This window comes from Boleophthalmus pectinirostris, unplaced genomic scaffold (assembly GCF_026225935.1).
Source record: "Boleophthalmus pectinirostris isolate CB_2022bp ecotype Guang Dong unplaced genomic scaffold, ASM2622593v1 HiC_scaffold_16, whole genome shotgun sequence".
Lineage (NCBI taxonomy): Eukaryota > Metazoa > Chordata > Actinopteri > Gobiiformes > Gobiidae > Boleophthalmus > Boleophthalmus pectinirostris.
Window position 1 is genome coordinate 8,200,563 of NW_026571095.1, and position 16,847 is coordinate 8,217,409.

The 16,847-nt window shown below is 38.8% G+C and overlaps 1 protein-coding gene across 1 annotated transcript in view; it reads left to right on the forward strand.

Annotated features, from left to right (window-relative positions):
- The window catches only part of nectin4b (nectin cell adhesion molecule 4b), a 53,105-nt gene that overhangs the window by 13,728 nt on the left and 22,530 nt on the right, over positions 1 to 16,847 (forward strand). Inside the window, exons 2-4 of the mRNA XM_020922208.2 lie at positions 2,386 to 2,586; positions 3,267 to 3,434; positions 16,351 to 16,629. Coding sequence (XP_020777867.1) covers positions 2,386 to 2,586; positions 3,267 to 3,434; positions 16,351 to 16,629 — 648 coding nt within the window. The remainder of the gene's footprint in view (positions 1 to 2,385; positions 2,587 to 3,266; positions 3,435 to 16,350; positions 16,630 to 16,847) is intronic.

The window sequence follows — 16,847 nt, forward strand, 5'->3', positions numbered from 1 at the left end:
GGGTGGAGAAACTACTTTTAGTTCTACTTGAGTAATATTTGACAGTGTAGCATTAAATGGTACTTAAAGGTGCATTGTGTAACTTCCGGAGAAGGGTCCATCACCTGCTTGTTTCTGTGGATATGTCATTGCTCTGTCTCGAATGTTCCACAGTGTCACATTAAACAGCTCAACTTTACATTTATTCAGTTACAGGTGGTTTTACAGCTCAAAAATACCTAGAAAAAAAAACATTCTGAGTCGCCTCTCCACAGACCTGACCTGTAACTTGGTCTGGTTTAATCTCCGTAAAGATAAAAAGGTTTAATGCCATAAAGTGAAACATTCCAGACAAATCAATAACATCTACATGGAGCATTTGGCAGACCCCCACCAGAAAAGTTACACAATGCACCTTTTAACTTGAGTAAAAGTTGTGTTCCTCTTCTCATGTTGACAATATGAAGTGATTTAAACATTTGTGTTTTTTTGTGCCGCTTCTTCAGATATGATTTAGTTTGTCTTGTTTTTGTTACTGTTGTATGTGCATTACTTAGTTTTGTTCTCCTAAATAACTTTTAATTATACATCTTCAGCCAGAATTTCTGGGAACTTCTTGAGTAATAGTTTTCAATGAAGATGTTTTGCTCTTGGCTAATTTCTCACTTTTTTGTAATTTAACATGAGTCAGACTTTTAAGTAATGGTGCCTTTTGGCTACTCTACCCTTTTTTGGTAATAACCATGCACAGCTGAATGTGTAATCTCAAATGGTACTTATTATTATATCGTTATTTCTTCACTTTATAGTTGTGACATCCACAGCAAACAATGTAGTGAATATTACGTGAAGTGTCTGCCAAAAACTGTACACTTCTTCTGTCAACAATGTATTATCTTGTGTGCATAAAAACGTCTCTTTCATGTTATTCTTGCGTAATACAGCCACATTACAGTGAAATGTGAGTGAATTATATGCACACATGAGTTTCTGGTCTGATATAAGGTTGGGTGGTATTCCAAATTTTACCAGGGTATACAGTATTATCTTGACTAATTAAGAATTATTTTGTAGCTTGCGCCTATACCATTCAGAAGCAGAAAAACAAGCATTATATTTGCCTAAAAATATTGAAAAGTATCAACAAAACATGTACATCATCAACAACTTTTATTAACATTTGTGCAAATGTACAGAACATAATTAAATAACAACAAATTGTACGAGGTGGGCTAAAGTGCACTTCCAGCTTAATCAAAACGAATCAATTAGCCTAAATTAAAACGCAGTCCTACCGCATCTTACACTCAACAGTACTTACAGGCTCATAATAAAAACACTAATAATAAAAGAACAATAAATAACAAATACAGTAAGGAAAATATATGCTATGGCCTAGGCTATAGCCTACAGTGTATTCTCAGATCATAATGGGTATGGTCAGTTGGTTTATTTACTCGTCTCTCCTGTCATTCTGCCAGAAGCCAAAATGCTGCCAAATTACTTTTTTGGGGGGTGACCAACTGACTTGCCATCTTGTCTTTGTCTCTGTTATGAGTTATCAAGTGACAACGGAACGAAACTAATTGAACGTCATCTCTCCACGCAGTTAAAAGAAACATTATAGACAGTATTAGTTTTAAATTGTAATGACATTAAAATGAAAACACAACCACACATTCATTTGTGCTGAGCAAACAAATTTAGATATCAATAAATTCTAATATTATATTAGGTCCTTTTGCGTTGCAGATTTTTAAAATGATGGTAATGAAACTGATACTGTTGCCACTTTTTGTTACCGTGGGATACCGTAATACCGTAATACCGTATTACTGCCCAACCCTAGTCTGGTATCAATAATCAATCTGCACCATTGGTCCCTTCGACCACACACACTCCACTTTCTTACTAGGCAGTGTGGGTGAAGTGTCTTGCCTAAGGGCACAATGACAGTTTTTGACAATGGCAGCTCCAGTGTGGCTCCTGATTTTCCCAGTGGTCTCCCATCCAAGTACTAACCAGGCATGGCTGCTTAGCTTCTGAGATCTGATGAGATGAGACTTTGACAAGCCGGTATGGCCACTATACTATGACTTTTTTTTTTTAACATTAGATAATAGAAGTAAGTGGCAAGAACTGATTCTTTGCCAAAAAAGCTGTACACAAATTACAGATACAGCTCCAGAGGTACTTGGAACAAAAAATGTTGGGAATCACTGTACTGCAGACAAAAGCATAGTATGTCATTGGTGAATAACAGACAAGCACATTAACCGACATTTACATAATTCAGTTACAATTGGATCTTTAAATCCTGATACAAATCTTAAACTTTACTGTTATAATGTTGGAGATTTTGATTGTTTTTCCTAACCTTCTGTCTCTTAATTTTTCCCTCTTCAGTATCATTGGCTCGTGGCGCGTTCGTGGAGCCCTCTCAGCCTCGTTCATCTCACCGCTCCCTCTCAGACTCTCAGACCAGGCTGCCCTGTCGGTACCAGGCGGGTCCAGATGAGAAGGTGGTCCAGGTCACGTGGTACAAAGAGTTGCCGGACCGGACCAAAGACCAGATGATCACAGCGCACTTCACTGACGGACACACAGGTAAACAGCCCCAGAGAACTGCATATTTTGTCTTTATTAAAATAAATACAATTGATCAGTAATAATAATGTCCTGAATGTAAACAATACAGTGTGATACATACTCCACCAGTCACAGGTTTGGACACACATTTTCATTTATGTTTCTTGAGTCTCAGTGAAGTTTCCAAAACTATGAATGAACACTTGCAAGGAAGCAAACTAAATTAAACTCCAAATAACTCAAAACTTGTTTCAGATTTATAAATTATAGCCAATCCCCTGTCAGTTAGAAGAAAACCTGTATGGATTACCTTCAGAAAATTAACATTAAAAAGAAAATGGACAAATAAAAGTGCATTATTGATACGAGGCACGAGATTAGGTCCACAAGAATGAGAGAAACTTTCACAACTATAATTTAAAAAACGTGTCATCTTGTTTGCTCTTTTGGTCTAACATTTTTGTATTCAATATTTTTATTGTAATTGCAGACCTACTTTTTAAAAACCACGGCTTTGTAAGAGATGTAACTTACCAGCCCTTAAGTCTTTTTTTGTCGAAATGGAAACTAAATGGAAAAAAATCTCATGAGATAATTTTTCTCTGATCTTGTGGTAATTTTTACTCATCACGAGATCTTGTGGAACGTGATCTTGTCCCATCGCTGCTAACATGCACACTTCTCTTCCTCCTGTGCAGAGTTCGGACGTTACGCAGGCCGTGTGAGGTTTGAGAGCAGCAGTCCCACGGAAAACTCAGCGCTCCTCATCCCCAGCACTGAAGTGTCTGATGAGGGAGTTTACACCTGCCACATCTCCACTTTCCCCAATGGAAACTTCGAACGCACCATCGCCCTCACTGTCTGGAGTGAGTACTGCACACACACAACCATCTAAAGTTTGGACACACACACACACTCATTCATAGAATTTTCTTTAAATGTACATTGTGTTGCTTTTTAGAGCCCTGCACTCCTGCAGGCTTTCCATGGGTCCCACTGGACCCAAAGCAAAACAGTGTGGTGCGGGATACATTTTGAAAGCGCATTACGGGCGCAGGAGTGCATAATGTGGAAGCGGGCAGGTGGAATGTTAAACTGCAGTCCTGCAACCTAAATATGAGTGTAAAGTAAAATATACAAATGATTAATGTATGCCTATCATACATCATTTGTGCTGGATATTTTATTTGGCATTAATAAAAACATTTTAAGTAGGCTAAATTTGCGTACATTGCATATATCGCGCACATTTTAGACAATACCTTTAATTGATTAATTTGAAAATATTATCTGTTACATAAGAGTGTGTTGTTGTACAGTTGTAGGGAGTATTATCTGTTCCAAAAGGGTGAGTTGTTGTACAGTTGTAGGGAGTATTATCTGTTCCATAAGGGTGGGTTGTTGTGCAGTTGTAGAGAGTATTATCTGTTCCAAAAGGGTGAGTTGTTGTACAGTTGTAGGGAGTATTATCTGTTCCAAAAGGGTGAGTTGTTGTACAGTTGTAGGGAGTATTATCTGTTCCAAAAGGGTGAGTTGTTGTACAGTTGTAGGGAGTATTAACTGTTGCATAAGGGTGACTTGTTGTACAGTTGTAGGGAATATTATCTGTTACATAAGAGTGAGTTGTTGTACAGTTGTAGGGAGTATTATCTGTTACATAAAGGCTGAGTTGTTGTACAGTAGGGAGTATTATCTGTTCCATAAGGGTGAGTTGTTGTACAGTTATAGGGAGTAATACCTGTTACATAAGGTCTACAGGTACAAGAATATTTCCATAAAAAGACACCTGTCCCTGTGATAACTGCAGTCTTTGTTATTTGTTAATTGTACCAACTCAACCTGCGATCCAATTTTGACATATTTTTCACCGTGACACCTGTTTTCTCTGGATGATTCAGAGCAGAACGAGGGCAGCCCGGGTGTGAGTGCGCGGGTTATCCGTCATCGTAAAGTCACCTGTCAGAGGAAGCCGTCATAATGAGTCAATTACAGTTCGTCATGTCACACACCTACTGAGCCATTTTAATTATGACAGGATCAGAGGGCTGCTTCTGTGGCCTTTGTAAAGTTCCACTATTTTGTTTTGGTCTTTTCTCTGCCTTTGTGCTGTAGTTACTCATGTAAGATGTAGGATGAATACCAGATTATGGAGCTGAAAGTACTGAATGAGTGACTGACAGATTTTCAGGGCGTCCCCAGGGTGTCTTAGAAAACAAATTCAGATTAGATTGTGAGAGACGCCATGCTAATTGCCCATATAAAGTATTCTGTAGTCATTACTGTTTTGTGACATGTTTTAAATCAGAAAATAACTGTATTTTTCTTCATAAGACAGTATCTTATCAGGTTTGAGAAAGCTGCTGTCGACAACGTATCCACGTGTGAAATAGGGGTCACTGGGAGAACAATGACCGCGTCTCATTTCTCTTTCCTCGCTTTTTTCTCCTCGATCCTGGATATAAACTCCTCACCTAGACCAATAAAGTTTGATTCTTTTAGCTGATGTCTGCTCCTGAAACCTCCCTCAGGTTTACTCCTCCCTTCATATAACACATTTGATTGACAGCTGTAAAACGGCGGATCGAAGAGAGGAATCAAGGAGAAGAAAGTGAGGAAAGAGAAAAGAGAGGATGATAGGAAACTTTTGCAAGGATTCTGAGTGACATAATCTACAATTTAATCAATTAATTTAAACCACTATGTAACTTTTTGGTTGGGGGGGTCCGTCACCTGCTTGTTTTTATGGAGATATCATTGCTCTGCCTGGAATGTTCCACAGTATGTCTTTAAACAGCTTTACTTTACATTTATTCAATTACAGGTGGTTTTACAGCTCATAAATACCTAGAAAAACAGGCATTCTGACTGTTAGCTGGGTCGCCTCTCCACAGATCTGACCTGTAACTTGGTCTGGTTTGGTCTTCATGATGATAGAAAGGTTTAATGCCATACTGTGAAACACTCCAGATAAAACTATAACATCTCCATGGAGAAAAGCATTTGACAGACAATCCACTAGAGAAGTTACACAGTGCACCAGATCTGTGGAGAGGTGACCCCGCTCACAGTTAGAAAGCCTGTTTTTCTAGGTATTTTTGAGCTATAAATCCATTTGTGACTGAATAAATGTAAGGTAGAGCTGTTTAATGTCATACTGTGAAACATTCAAGATAGAACAATAACATATCCATAGAAACAAGCAGATGACGGACCCCTAAAAAGTTGAATAGTGCACGTTCAGTATAATCATTTTGTCTTATTTTGATACTTGTTCCAGCGAGCTTCAGAAACCCTAGACGTAAGTGACACTAAGTGAGTATGGGAAGAGAATGGATAAAGCCTTATAAAGACATGTACATTATCATTATCGGATCATAATATTAGTGCTGCTCTAGGTTTTATATCTAAGTCTAAGATAGTCCTTGTATAGATCTGATTTAATCCAGGTTTAGATGTTTATGTAAGTGCACTGCAAAAACTCAAATCTTCCCAAGTTACCAAGGTTTTATCATGATTTCAGTAAATTTAACTCGACAAGTGAAGTGTTCTACCAATGGAAAAAGACTTTTTGGACTTAAAATATGAAAATACATCTTTATTACACTTAAGATAAGAAAAGACAACTCTTTGCACTTAAAATAATAAGCAAAACATGAAAAACATGAAAAAATGTCATAAAAAAGCACACAATGGTAAATAATTTGACTTGTGATGTTGAATGTACTCAAATAAAGTCATGAATTTAAGACATTTTAACTTGCCTAGATATTTCTCTTTGCAGTGTGGTGCCTGGTGGTATATTTAGAAGGAGGTCTAAATATTGTGTTACTTGAATTAAGAAAGTTTTATCGAGATTGGCCAATTGAAGACTTTTTGTACTTAAAATATGAAAGAACATCTGCTACACTTATGATAAGAAAAACACACTTAAGCACACTTATTCCACTGGTAGATAATTTTACTTGTCAAGTTGAATCTACTCAAATAAAATAATTTATTTAAGTAATTTTAACTTGCCTAGATAATTTTTGCAGTGGAGTCTAAATATTGTGTTACTTGAATTAAGAAAGTGTTAGCATGATTTGAGTACATTTCACTTGACAAGTAAAATTATTGACCAATAGAAGACTTTTTGTACTTAAAATATAAAAACACATCAACAAGAATCACAACAACAAAATCTAATGTTGCTTGAATTAAGAAAACATACTTATTCCATTGGTAGGTAATTTAAATTTTCAAGTTGAATCTACTCAAATAAAGTAATTAATTTAAGTAATTTTAACTTGCCTAGGTATTACTTTTTCCAGTGTGGTACATGGTGGTATATTCAGAAGGTGTTACTTAAATTAAAAAAGTTTTATCTTGATTTGAGTAAATAAATTTCACTTGTCAAGTTGAATCCACTCAAATCAAGTAAAACCTTTAAGTCATTTTAACTTCTTTAGAGAAATGCTTGGCCAAAATTTAAGATATAAACGCTTAAATCTATCAGAAAATGACTCTGTCCATGCAGCAAAATAATTTTACTTGACAAGTTATCTTAAAATGAACTAGCTCTAGACTATAATTAATCTAATTCCGAACTAGTAAGTAGATCATAAATCTGAAAACAAGGTGAATAACAATATATAAGTTTTAAAATCTTTGCCAGAGCAGAGAAATTTGCAGTGTATATTCTTATGGTGGTCTCAAAATCGTGTGAATCACTGCACAAACCTTTACTACATTACGCACTGGGATTACATTAAACCAGTGGGATCGGTGAGTCTGTGTTTACAGTTTGGAGAAAGTTCATCAGAGGTTAAATCGTAGTCAAGTTTTGTTGATTATCTTGATCCGAGGCGTGTCCGAACAAGCACGAGACAACACAGAAGACGACTGCCAGAAACATCTATCACAATAATTTGATTCTATCTCTCTATGGGAGAGCTGAACTCAAGTGAGAGTCATTCAACACGTGAGAAGAGGCTGAAGCGGCTCAGTTTGGATTATAACGCTAACTAAAAGTGAAAGTGTCTTAGTGTCTTTCTTCAAGTAGTGTTTAAAGCAGACCTATTATGCAAAATAAACTTTTCAGATCCTTTAATCATGTCATAGTAGTTTCCCCTCACCATTGACTCACCTTAAGTTGTATTTGGAGTAATTCATGCATGTTTGAGCAATCTTTAATCGCTTATTTTCAAGATGTCATTTTGCAGATCAGCCCTCGTTTTCACCTCCAGCGGCAGGATTCTTGTAACCTTTAAGCCATGTTAGAATACCTGGAGTTGTTTTTGTTTCACGCTTGAGTAACCCTTTATTATTAATCTTTCTGCATCTCCAGAACACAAATTTCTCTGTTCCATCTTGTGATGTCTTGAAGCGATAGTACCTTTTACTTTTTGTTCAGTAGAGCTTGGGAATTCCAGTGCGGCGAAGTGAAGGTGATGGAGTTTTGTAATGCAGAACTCAGCGGAATTATTTCTTTTATTAAATCGTTTTAGACCCGGTCCACACTAGTATGTATTTGAGTTGTTTTTGTTGCAAATGCAGTGTTCGTCCACACTAATCTGATTGAAAACGGCTCCAGAGACGGAACGATCTGGTGCTGCCAGCTCCCACGAATTCATCTGAGTACGGATCTGATCTAGCTCTGTGTGGACGCCTGAAAACACTGATACACTGATGTAGATCTATGCGCCGCGAAGTAATTCACCGCCAAAAAACTAAGAGGCTAGAATATATGTCCAGTCATTTATACGGTCTATGCGTACGACCTGCAGATCTATAATCTCTGAAAAGTTTAACATGAACCATCTCCAACTCAGTAGAAACACTGAACAGACTCACTATCAGCAGAACACCCCTCTGTCACAGAAAGAACACTTATATTCCACTGAGTCATGTCCTTTAGGCCGACAGAAGCTGAACAGCATTAGTGCACAACAGCCATGGGGTTTTAAGTTTCGTATCTGTCAAATGTAAACAAATATGCTCAAAGCTGTGTGTATAGGGAAGGCTTGCGGACACAAAAACGATCTGTCTGGACGCACATCGTTTCTGATACAGTGATACGGTGATTCATTTCAGTGTAAACGTAGCCTTAGATCAATATTGTGATTTAAAATGTCCAAATTATAAAGGGATGATCCATGGGTGTCGTAGGTTATAACTATATATTAGACACGTCTTCTTTAAAGGAACTGTTTGTAAGAGTTTGATTCTCAATTCCATAAACGTGCAGAGACACATGTTCAGATCAAATATGGCTTTTACTAATAACAATTGTAATGCTGATTTATTCTTAATTACAAAAACATTGTAATTTGGTCTCTCATTTAGTTTGTTTCTTCTAGAATGTCCCACAGTAGGGCATTTAACTTGTCTGTCTTACATTCTTTCAATTGCAGTTGTTTATTCCAGAAGAATACCTTGAAAAACCATGAATTCTTACTTTGAGCAGGGTCGCCTCTCCGCAGATCTGACCTACCGGTCGTACCGGTGGACATTCCAGGCAAAGCAATAACATCTCCATGGAGACAAGCAGAAAAGTTACACAGTGCACCTTTGTGTCGTGTTTCCTAAGTGTTTCATTCTCTGGAAATGAGTCTTGTTTTGATTGATGACGGTTGTGACAGGTGCAGCAGGTGTGACAGTTGTGAGGGATGACTTCAGACTTTTGTCATAACTGAGTTTAAAGACTTGGCAATAACAAATGTGTGACACACTGGTGAATCTCAATCAAAATGAAATTAAGTTTTATTGGAGTTTATTGGACTTTTTTTAACCCAGATGCCAGAGTCACATGACCTGATTTGTAGTGAGCTGCGTGTTCGAATCTCGAATCGAGTGTACTGTACAGGGCTCTAAAGAGTGTGGGCTTCTGTGAATGAGGGGGTAGCAGTGGCGATCCTACACAGATTGGCAACATTCGGAGAATCAGTCTTTGTTAGGCAGCGAGTGGGCCCTAGCAAATGTCAATCAAACCTGTTGCTAACCTTGGGGAAAGGAGAAGCCTCATTGGTCTGGTATTAACGTTATCTTGATTTAGAGACAAAATAACAAAATAAAAACAACAGGATCAGGTAGAGCGGGTTTATACGAACAATTTAAGACAAAAATGAGGAGTCAGCAGCAGTTACAGAGAGAGAGGTGAAGTGATTTGGAGTCAGTGTAGCAGAAAGCAAACACTTCCTGTTTGGAATGTGGTGGCTAGTGGGTTAGCAATGTCCATTTATCCATTTTATTTGTTTATTATTTATTATTGTTCCCTCATCAAACACATGCCTGAAGATTTCAATTTTCAATTCTCCAGCTGATCCTTCATTATCATTGTAACGACTGTGAAAAAAGTTTGGATCATATTTGTGTCCGTAGCGTAACAATAAACCGAGATGTCAAAAAAGCCGGTAGAAGCTGAAGTGTGTGTTTTCTTCCGGTAGATGTAAATGTGTTTGTGTCCCTGTCCAATCAGAACCCTTCCCAACCCTCAGACATTGAGTGGAATTAAATAAAGGCGATTTGACATGTTTTCCATGTAAACCTTAATTTGGAATTATTATTTACATTTTAATTTCTAACTATTTAATTCAGAACAATTAATAATAGAAGAAAACATAATGTAAACAACCCAGAATGGCATTAAACCTTTCTATCTTCATAGAGATCAAACTAGACCAAGTTACAGGTCAAATCTGCGAAGTGGCGACCCGCTCACAGTCAGAATACCTGTTTTTCGAGGTATTTTTGAGCTATTAAACCACCTGTAATTGAATAAATGTAAGATAGATCTGTTTAATGTCATACTATGGAACATTCCAGGCAGAGCAATGACATCTCTGTAGAAACAAGCAGGCGACGGACCCCCAACCAAAAAGTTACACAATGCACCTTTAAATAACATGAGAGAAAGTGCCATAAAATCTATACACTGGAGACAGAATTTAAACCCAGACATTAACCCAAGGGGAGTTTCCCTTTATAATCCTCACATTACCCACAAACCAGTTCTTCCGTCTGAGTCTGAGCAGAGTGACAGTAAAATAAATGTCAAATGCATCAGTGCTATATATGTAAGCTCTATAAACATCGTTATTACTCAGAAAACACTTGAATGGCCTGATAAAGCTTATGTCTTTGGGTTTGGGTGAGATAATGACTCATATTTAACACCAAATAAGGAAACAGGATTAAAAAAACTTCATTGGATTTGCCCGAAATAGGTCGGGGAAGTTCATATGAAAAACAATTAAATCAGCCCAGTGGAATGATCAAAAAATACTAATGCTAAAATAGTCATCATAATACCACTGAAAACAGATGATAAAAGTAAGTGTTGATACTAAGAAACAGGCCGTCGACAGAAATTTGGGGACCGGGGCAAGAAGCCTCACATGGGCCCCCCACTAAAATAAATGAATAAGTAAAGGATCCAGATATTATGTTTGGCCAAAGCGGCTGCCTGAATGCAAAATATTTATCTTCAGAGAACCAATTGACCAATATGGATTTTCTCATGGCTGATTCTCGTGGCAAATGTTTAGAATTCTGAGCAGCTGATAAATCAATAAAGGGCGAGTTTTGAATATTTCCCCAAAATTCTATAATTTAAATTCACTACAAACTCACCCACAGCCCTTTTTTTAAGACACAAACTCTTATAAGAGCTATGTAATTATTTTTTGTGTTGTTATCGCTTCTTTGCCATGAAATTCTGGAAAAGTTAATTCCCTGATCATGTCTATTATTGACTAGACCCAAGACCATGCTGTATAACAATTGAAATCTGCAGGTGAGCAATATTTATTTTATCTCCCCCCATTTGTATGAAATAATCTTGGTCTTTACACTGTTATGATGTCCTCTGAAACCCAGCAATCAATATCTCTCTGAATCCTATATATAATATTATAATATATATACCCTGTATCCTCTTTACACCAAAAACAAATAACTTCTCTTCTCTAGTAAAACAAGATTGTGGCGAGTTTTAGTTAATTAAATTAAAGATTAAAGATCATTTCGGGAAAATATCAGCCTTATATATATAATCTCTCAGTGGTCCAGGTAGGTTCCATAGTGGTCCATGGGTGTTTACCAGTCTATGTGCTCTTGTACTGGGAATGTTTTAGTTTTGATACCAGCTCAAATGAGTATCTAGTTTCGATACTAATTTTAGTGTTGATTAGTATCTGATTTCCTATGTTCTTAGCAACTGCGTAAGTTAATATTGCCTGTAGAGTTAACATTGTGATCATTCAGCTCCTCAGTGTCGGAGTTTCACGTGTCTGTTTGTTTTTAGTTGTGGTTTCTCTGGGTGTTGCCTTTCTTTGTTTAGTCACAAAGACGAATGCTGCAAATGTTTACTCCTTTACTTCTCTTTTTCCTCTCCTCACCACACTTGCACCACACTTTTCTACCCCCACTTTCTCCTTTCTTTTGCCCTTTTTCTCTTTCCCCTCAGACCATACCAAGTGTCACTGTATTACTGGGTATTAAAAGCCAGTTTGAATACATGAGTTTTAAGCCTGGATTTAAACTATTTGAGCCCTATCTGAGCTGTGAACATACAGGAGTGGACATCCCTACACCCTTTCCCTCCTCCCTCTTTCTCCCCTTCCCTCCTCATCTCTTTGGTCCATCACATGAACAGTGGTGCAGGGAGGACTGTCCTTTCTGTGGGCTCAGAGAGAGAGAGAGCGTGTTCCACTGTTTCTGGGCGTTTGTGTCTGACATAGCTGTTCCACCTGCAGGGGGCAGTGTTCAGGAGTGTGGGGCAGGTGTTTAATGCACAGGTGTTTGTGTGTAGGCTCAGATACTCTGTGCAGAGCAGGAGGAGGAGCCAGTTGCTGAGCTTCCGGTTAGGCCAGGCCAAGATGGTGGTGTATGTGAGCAGGAGGAGGAGTCTGCAGGCTCAGAGCTGGGTCAGTGTGAGGGCCTGTTTGGACCAGGAGGATGAGGCTGCAGGAGGATGTGGGTGCAGGAGGAGGTGGCTGCAGGAGGAGGAAGAGGCTGCAGGAGGAGGAAGAGGCTGCAGGAGGAGGAAGAGGCTGCAGGAGGAGGAAGAGGCTGCAGGAGGAGGAAGAGGCTGCAGGAGGAGGTGGCTGCAGGAGGAGGTGGCTGCAGGAGGAGGTGGCTGCAGGAGGAGGTTGCTGCAGGCTCACAGCTGGGTCAGTGTGAAGGTTTGTTTGGAGCAGGAGGAGGAGGCTGCAGGAGGAAGAGGTTGCAGGAGGAGGAGGAGGCTGCAGGCTCAGAGCTGGGTCAGTTTGAGGGTCTGTTTGTCAGGATGGTGCAGACCAGACTCAGGCTAGACTTTGGCCTCTACTCTATGAACAGTGATGAGGCTTTGGTGGGATGGTAGCCTCTGTGAAGGAGGGACAACTCTTATTTGGACCTCTGTTTTTGTAAATAGTGTAAATAATGTAAATAGTGTAAATAGTATGTACGTGTAATGTCAGTACTTTTTATGTAAATAGCACGAGGTGTGGATGGAATTCAATGCAAAATGTTTTTGACAGAACAATAAAGGTCTGTAAAAAATCCAAATCCACCCCTCTCTCTCTCCCTCTCCTCCTCTCCCCCCCTTTCTCTCCACCTCTCTTTCCTCCCTCTCCTCCTCTTCTCTCTGTTATTCATCTAAAGTGGTTGTTTTGTCAGTGGGGCGTGAGCTGCTCAACCCGTCCATGACAAACAAACACAAAACTCACAAGTATTTCTGTCACAATAAACTCTGTGTCCAAATACGTGTGGACAAATGGAGAGGCCTCTTTCCGAACAATGAGGAAACATGTTAATGGAACGTTTACTTGTGTTTGTCAACAGCATGTGCTTCTACTCACTGATGGATTATGTTATGGTGCATTGACTTCTGAGTGACCCTTGAGTGACCTTTTAGTTTATCATTCCCTCTTTGTGTTTAGATTCTTGTCACGGAGGTTGTAAGAAGTGGAAAGTCTTATGTCTATGTTGCTTTGTCTATGATACCACATTGGACCAACAGAACATGCACACACAGACGCACATTGAGACGTGCACACAGACACACACGCACAAACGCACACACGCACATTCTCTGACTGTACTCAGTAAGTCTAGTAAGTCCCACATCCAGAAAGCCCCACATCCAAATTGTTCCGAGCTCACTTTGTCCCAAAGTCACTTTAATGTCCCAAATTGCCCATTTTGTCCCAGATGCACCTTGTCCCATGTCCATTGTTTCAGAAGCCCAACATAAATCCAATCTCTTGTCCATATCTATTAGCTGTCCACAACTCTGCGCTTTTGTCCTTGCAATCAATAGTTAAATTAAAGTCTCTCCCATGTCTTTATGAAATGTTCCCAGCATAGTTTTACTACATAACAAAAAAACAAAAAACAAGAAAGTGCATGAGCACATCCATAAATAATCAATTTTGTGATTCAAATTTATTTCCCAAAAATCTAAATTAATCCCCCCATTACTAAGGCACTAACAGAAATCACTAGTGAATTGAGCACCATTATCTGAACTGATCAAGATCTTTACAATCCCTCACCATTAACACTTTGGCTTGTTTTGGAGTGGCTCCGTAAAGCTGGATGAAAACCTTACAATTTCTTGTCCATGTTGATTTAATCTTGTTTTTCTTCAGGATTCATGCTTCTTGAGCAATATCGGCCGTAGTTATACGTTGTGTTTCCTACTCACAAGGCAAAGGATGATAGCAGGTTTTGTTTTGTCCTTCCATGGAAGAGTGTGGCACGCTGAGATGTTGTTGTGTCCAAGTGAATATTATCATTCAGAAATTGCACGACTTGCCCCTCCAATGTTTGCAAATAACCAATCTCTGCATCCTCATCCAACATTTCTGCCTATCGATACAGCTCTGGGGTAAGACTCCAGACTTTCACTAGAATCATTTGGATCATTTCAGTCCTGGAATTTCCGAGCTCTACTGAACTGAAGGTTAATGCTTAATGACATCACAAGGAACAGAGAATTTTGAGATTTGGACCTAGACACTCTAATAATGCAGGATTACTCAAACATACTGTATATGAATGAAACAAGACACAACTGAGCAACATTCTAACTTGGCGTAAAGCTCACAAGAGTCAGTGGTGTGTAATGTAAGATCTGTTTTAGCTTGCATAGTTGTTCTAGATCAATATTTAATAAGGGAAATGAAAATGAAACACTAGTGTGTGTTCTATTAAAGAACAAGTATTGTGCATTACTTTTATTGTTATTGGCCTTTGCATAGTTTAGTATAATTAAGATAATTTCACAGCTTTAGTGCTCCCTATATTCTGAGCTTGCCATCTACTGGCAGCAGAGGGAATTACCACAGTGAAAGAAATTAAACTGTGTAATGAGGAACATGTGATTTGATGACAGGAATGCGTAAAATGATTCTAGAGATGATTTATAGACATAAAAACAACAGAGCTGTCTATGACATCAATATCCTGGGAAATTTCAAGTGGAGTGTTTTAACTCTACTGATTATTTGGACATAATTTATTAAATTATTTTTTCCATTATAATTCTGAAACTAAACTTTTACTTGAAAAATTGGTACAACAACACATTTTTCCCCAAAGAATTTTCTTTGTTTTATTTTACCAATACACATTCACACATTCTACTTCTACACTTATTTATGCAGCTGAGCCTTCAGGACTCTGTCATTATTATTATACGTCAAGGAACCACATAAATAATTTATGACAGTTTTACAGATGTATAATGAACTTACTACACAACATGTACATTCATTAAGCTCATAAAGCGATACTAACAACAGTGCACTGTTTGATAGGTGCACTGCTCAGACATGTGCATTGGTCTGACAGGTGCACTGGTCAGACAGGTGCACTTATAACACAACTTGATGTGTCACAAACATCCCCTTAAACACAGCCCTGCGTTAGAACCATGGATCTATAATATGGTTAGCACAGAGTGCTCACACTCACCTCTCATAAATGCAAAAGCATGTCTGTCCTGAAGAAATGTCCTGTAGTTCCCTGAAGTAGAGTAGGTCCAGAACACACACATGTTCCTCCACACGTTTGTAATAGTGGTGATATTCCACTGACACTCCTTCATAAACACAGATGAGAGCTCCTCTCCAGCCGTTTACTCCACTGCTCCATCCGGATCCTCCATTTCACACAGACTCGCCCTGAAACTAACTCACTGTTTCATTAAATGATGGCCTGTATTTCTAACTAACATCTAATCATTACAAACAAGACAGAAGTCGAGGGAAAACGGGATTATGTGGCTATAATTCAAAACTATTTAATTATACCTTTGACACACAATGATTTTAGACCCACTGCTTGCTTTGGTTGCCCTGACTGCCCACCAGTGGTCTAGAATGTTCCACAGTAGAGATTAAACCTCTATATCACAAAGGAGACAAGCAGCTACATTCCAGTTCAGATCTGTGGAGACTCGCCCCTACTGTATTCACAGAACAAATTATTGTCTTTTTGAGCAATAGAAACACCTGTAGTGAATAGTATTAAATACTAGATGGATCACAATGACCCTGTTTTACCTCATGATAACACCTGGCTATAATCTGGGAAGTCCTGTGTTATGTCACATATTACTTGAAATTGCAGAGGCCACTGAAGACAGCACACAACTGACCAGAAAGAACTGGACTGAAAAGTATTTTTATTGTAGTTTGAAACTTGCTGATAAGACTGCAGGGTTTATTTTTTCAAAAATTTGTAGTTTGAGTAAGCAAGCAAAAAACCCTAACCTCACTCATTATAATCTATATATTTTTTGTCTCTCCCTTCCAGGTCTCCCCATCTCCTCCCTGGAGCCGGTGGTGATGCGTGAGGGTCAATCCTTCGGTGTGGCTGCCTCCTGTCGCTCCATGGGTCGACCTGCCCCACGCCTGTCATGGGACACTCCTCTGGCGGGACAGGTGCAGAACAGGAGCAGTGAGAGCGGAGCTGTTACCTCTCTCTTCTCCCTCCACCCTCTTCGCTCCATGAACGGAAAACAGCTGGACTGTCTGGTGTGGCATCCAGGCTTCGACCAACCCAAGAGGATCTCCAACACGCTGGAGGTTCAGTGTGAGTATAGAAAAGTTTTGAAAATTGAGAATTGGTCAAATCAAGGCCATATTCATGTAATGTCAGAATATTGTAGAATCCTTTAGTGTGGGTCAAGTAATATAAAAGTAACACTAAAACAAGGACAGGACAGACAAAATGTTAATGAGGAGCAGTCATGTGTGGTGATTATTGGCTGTGAAGGAAAGATGTATTTTGAGCAGTTTTTTGAAGGAGTA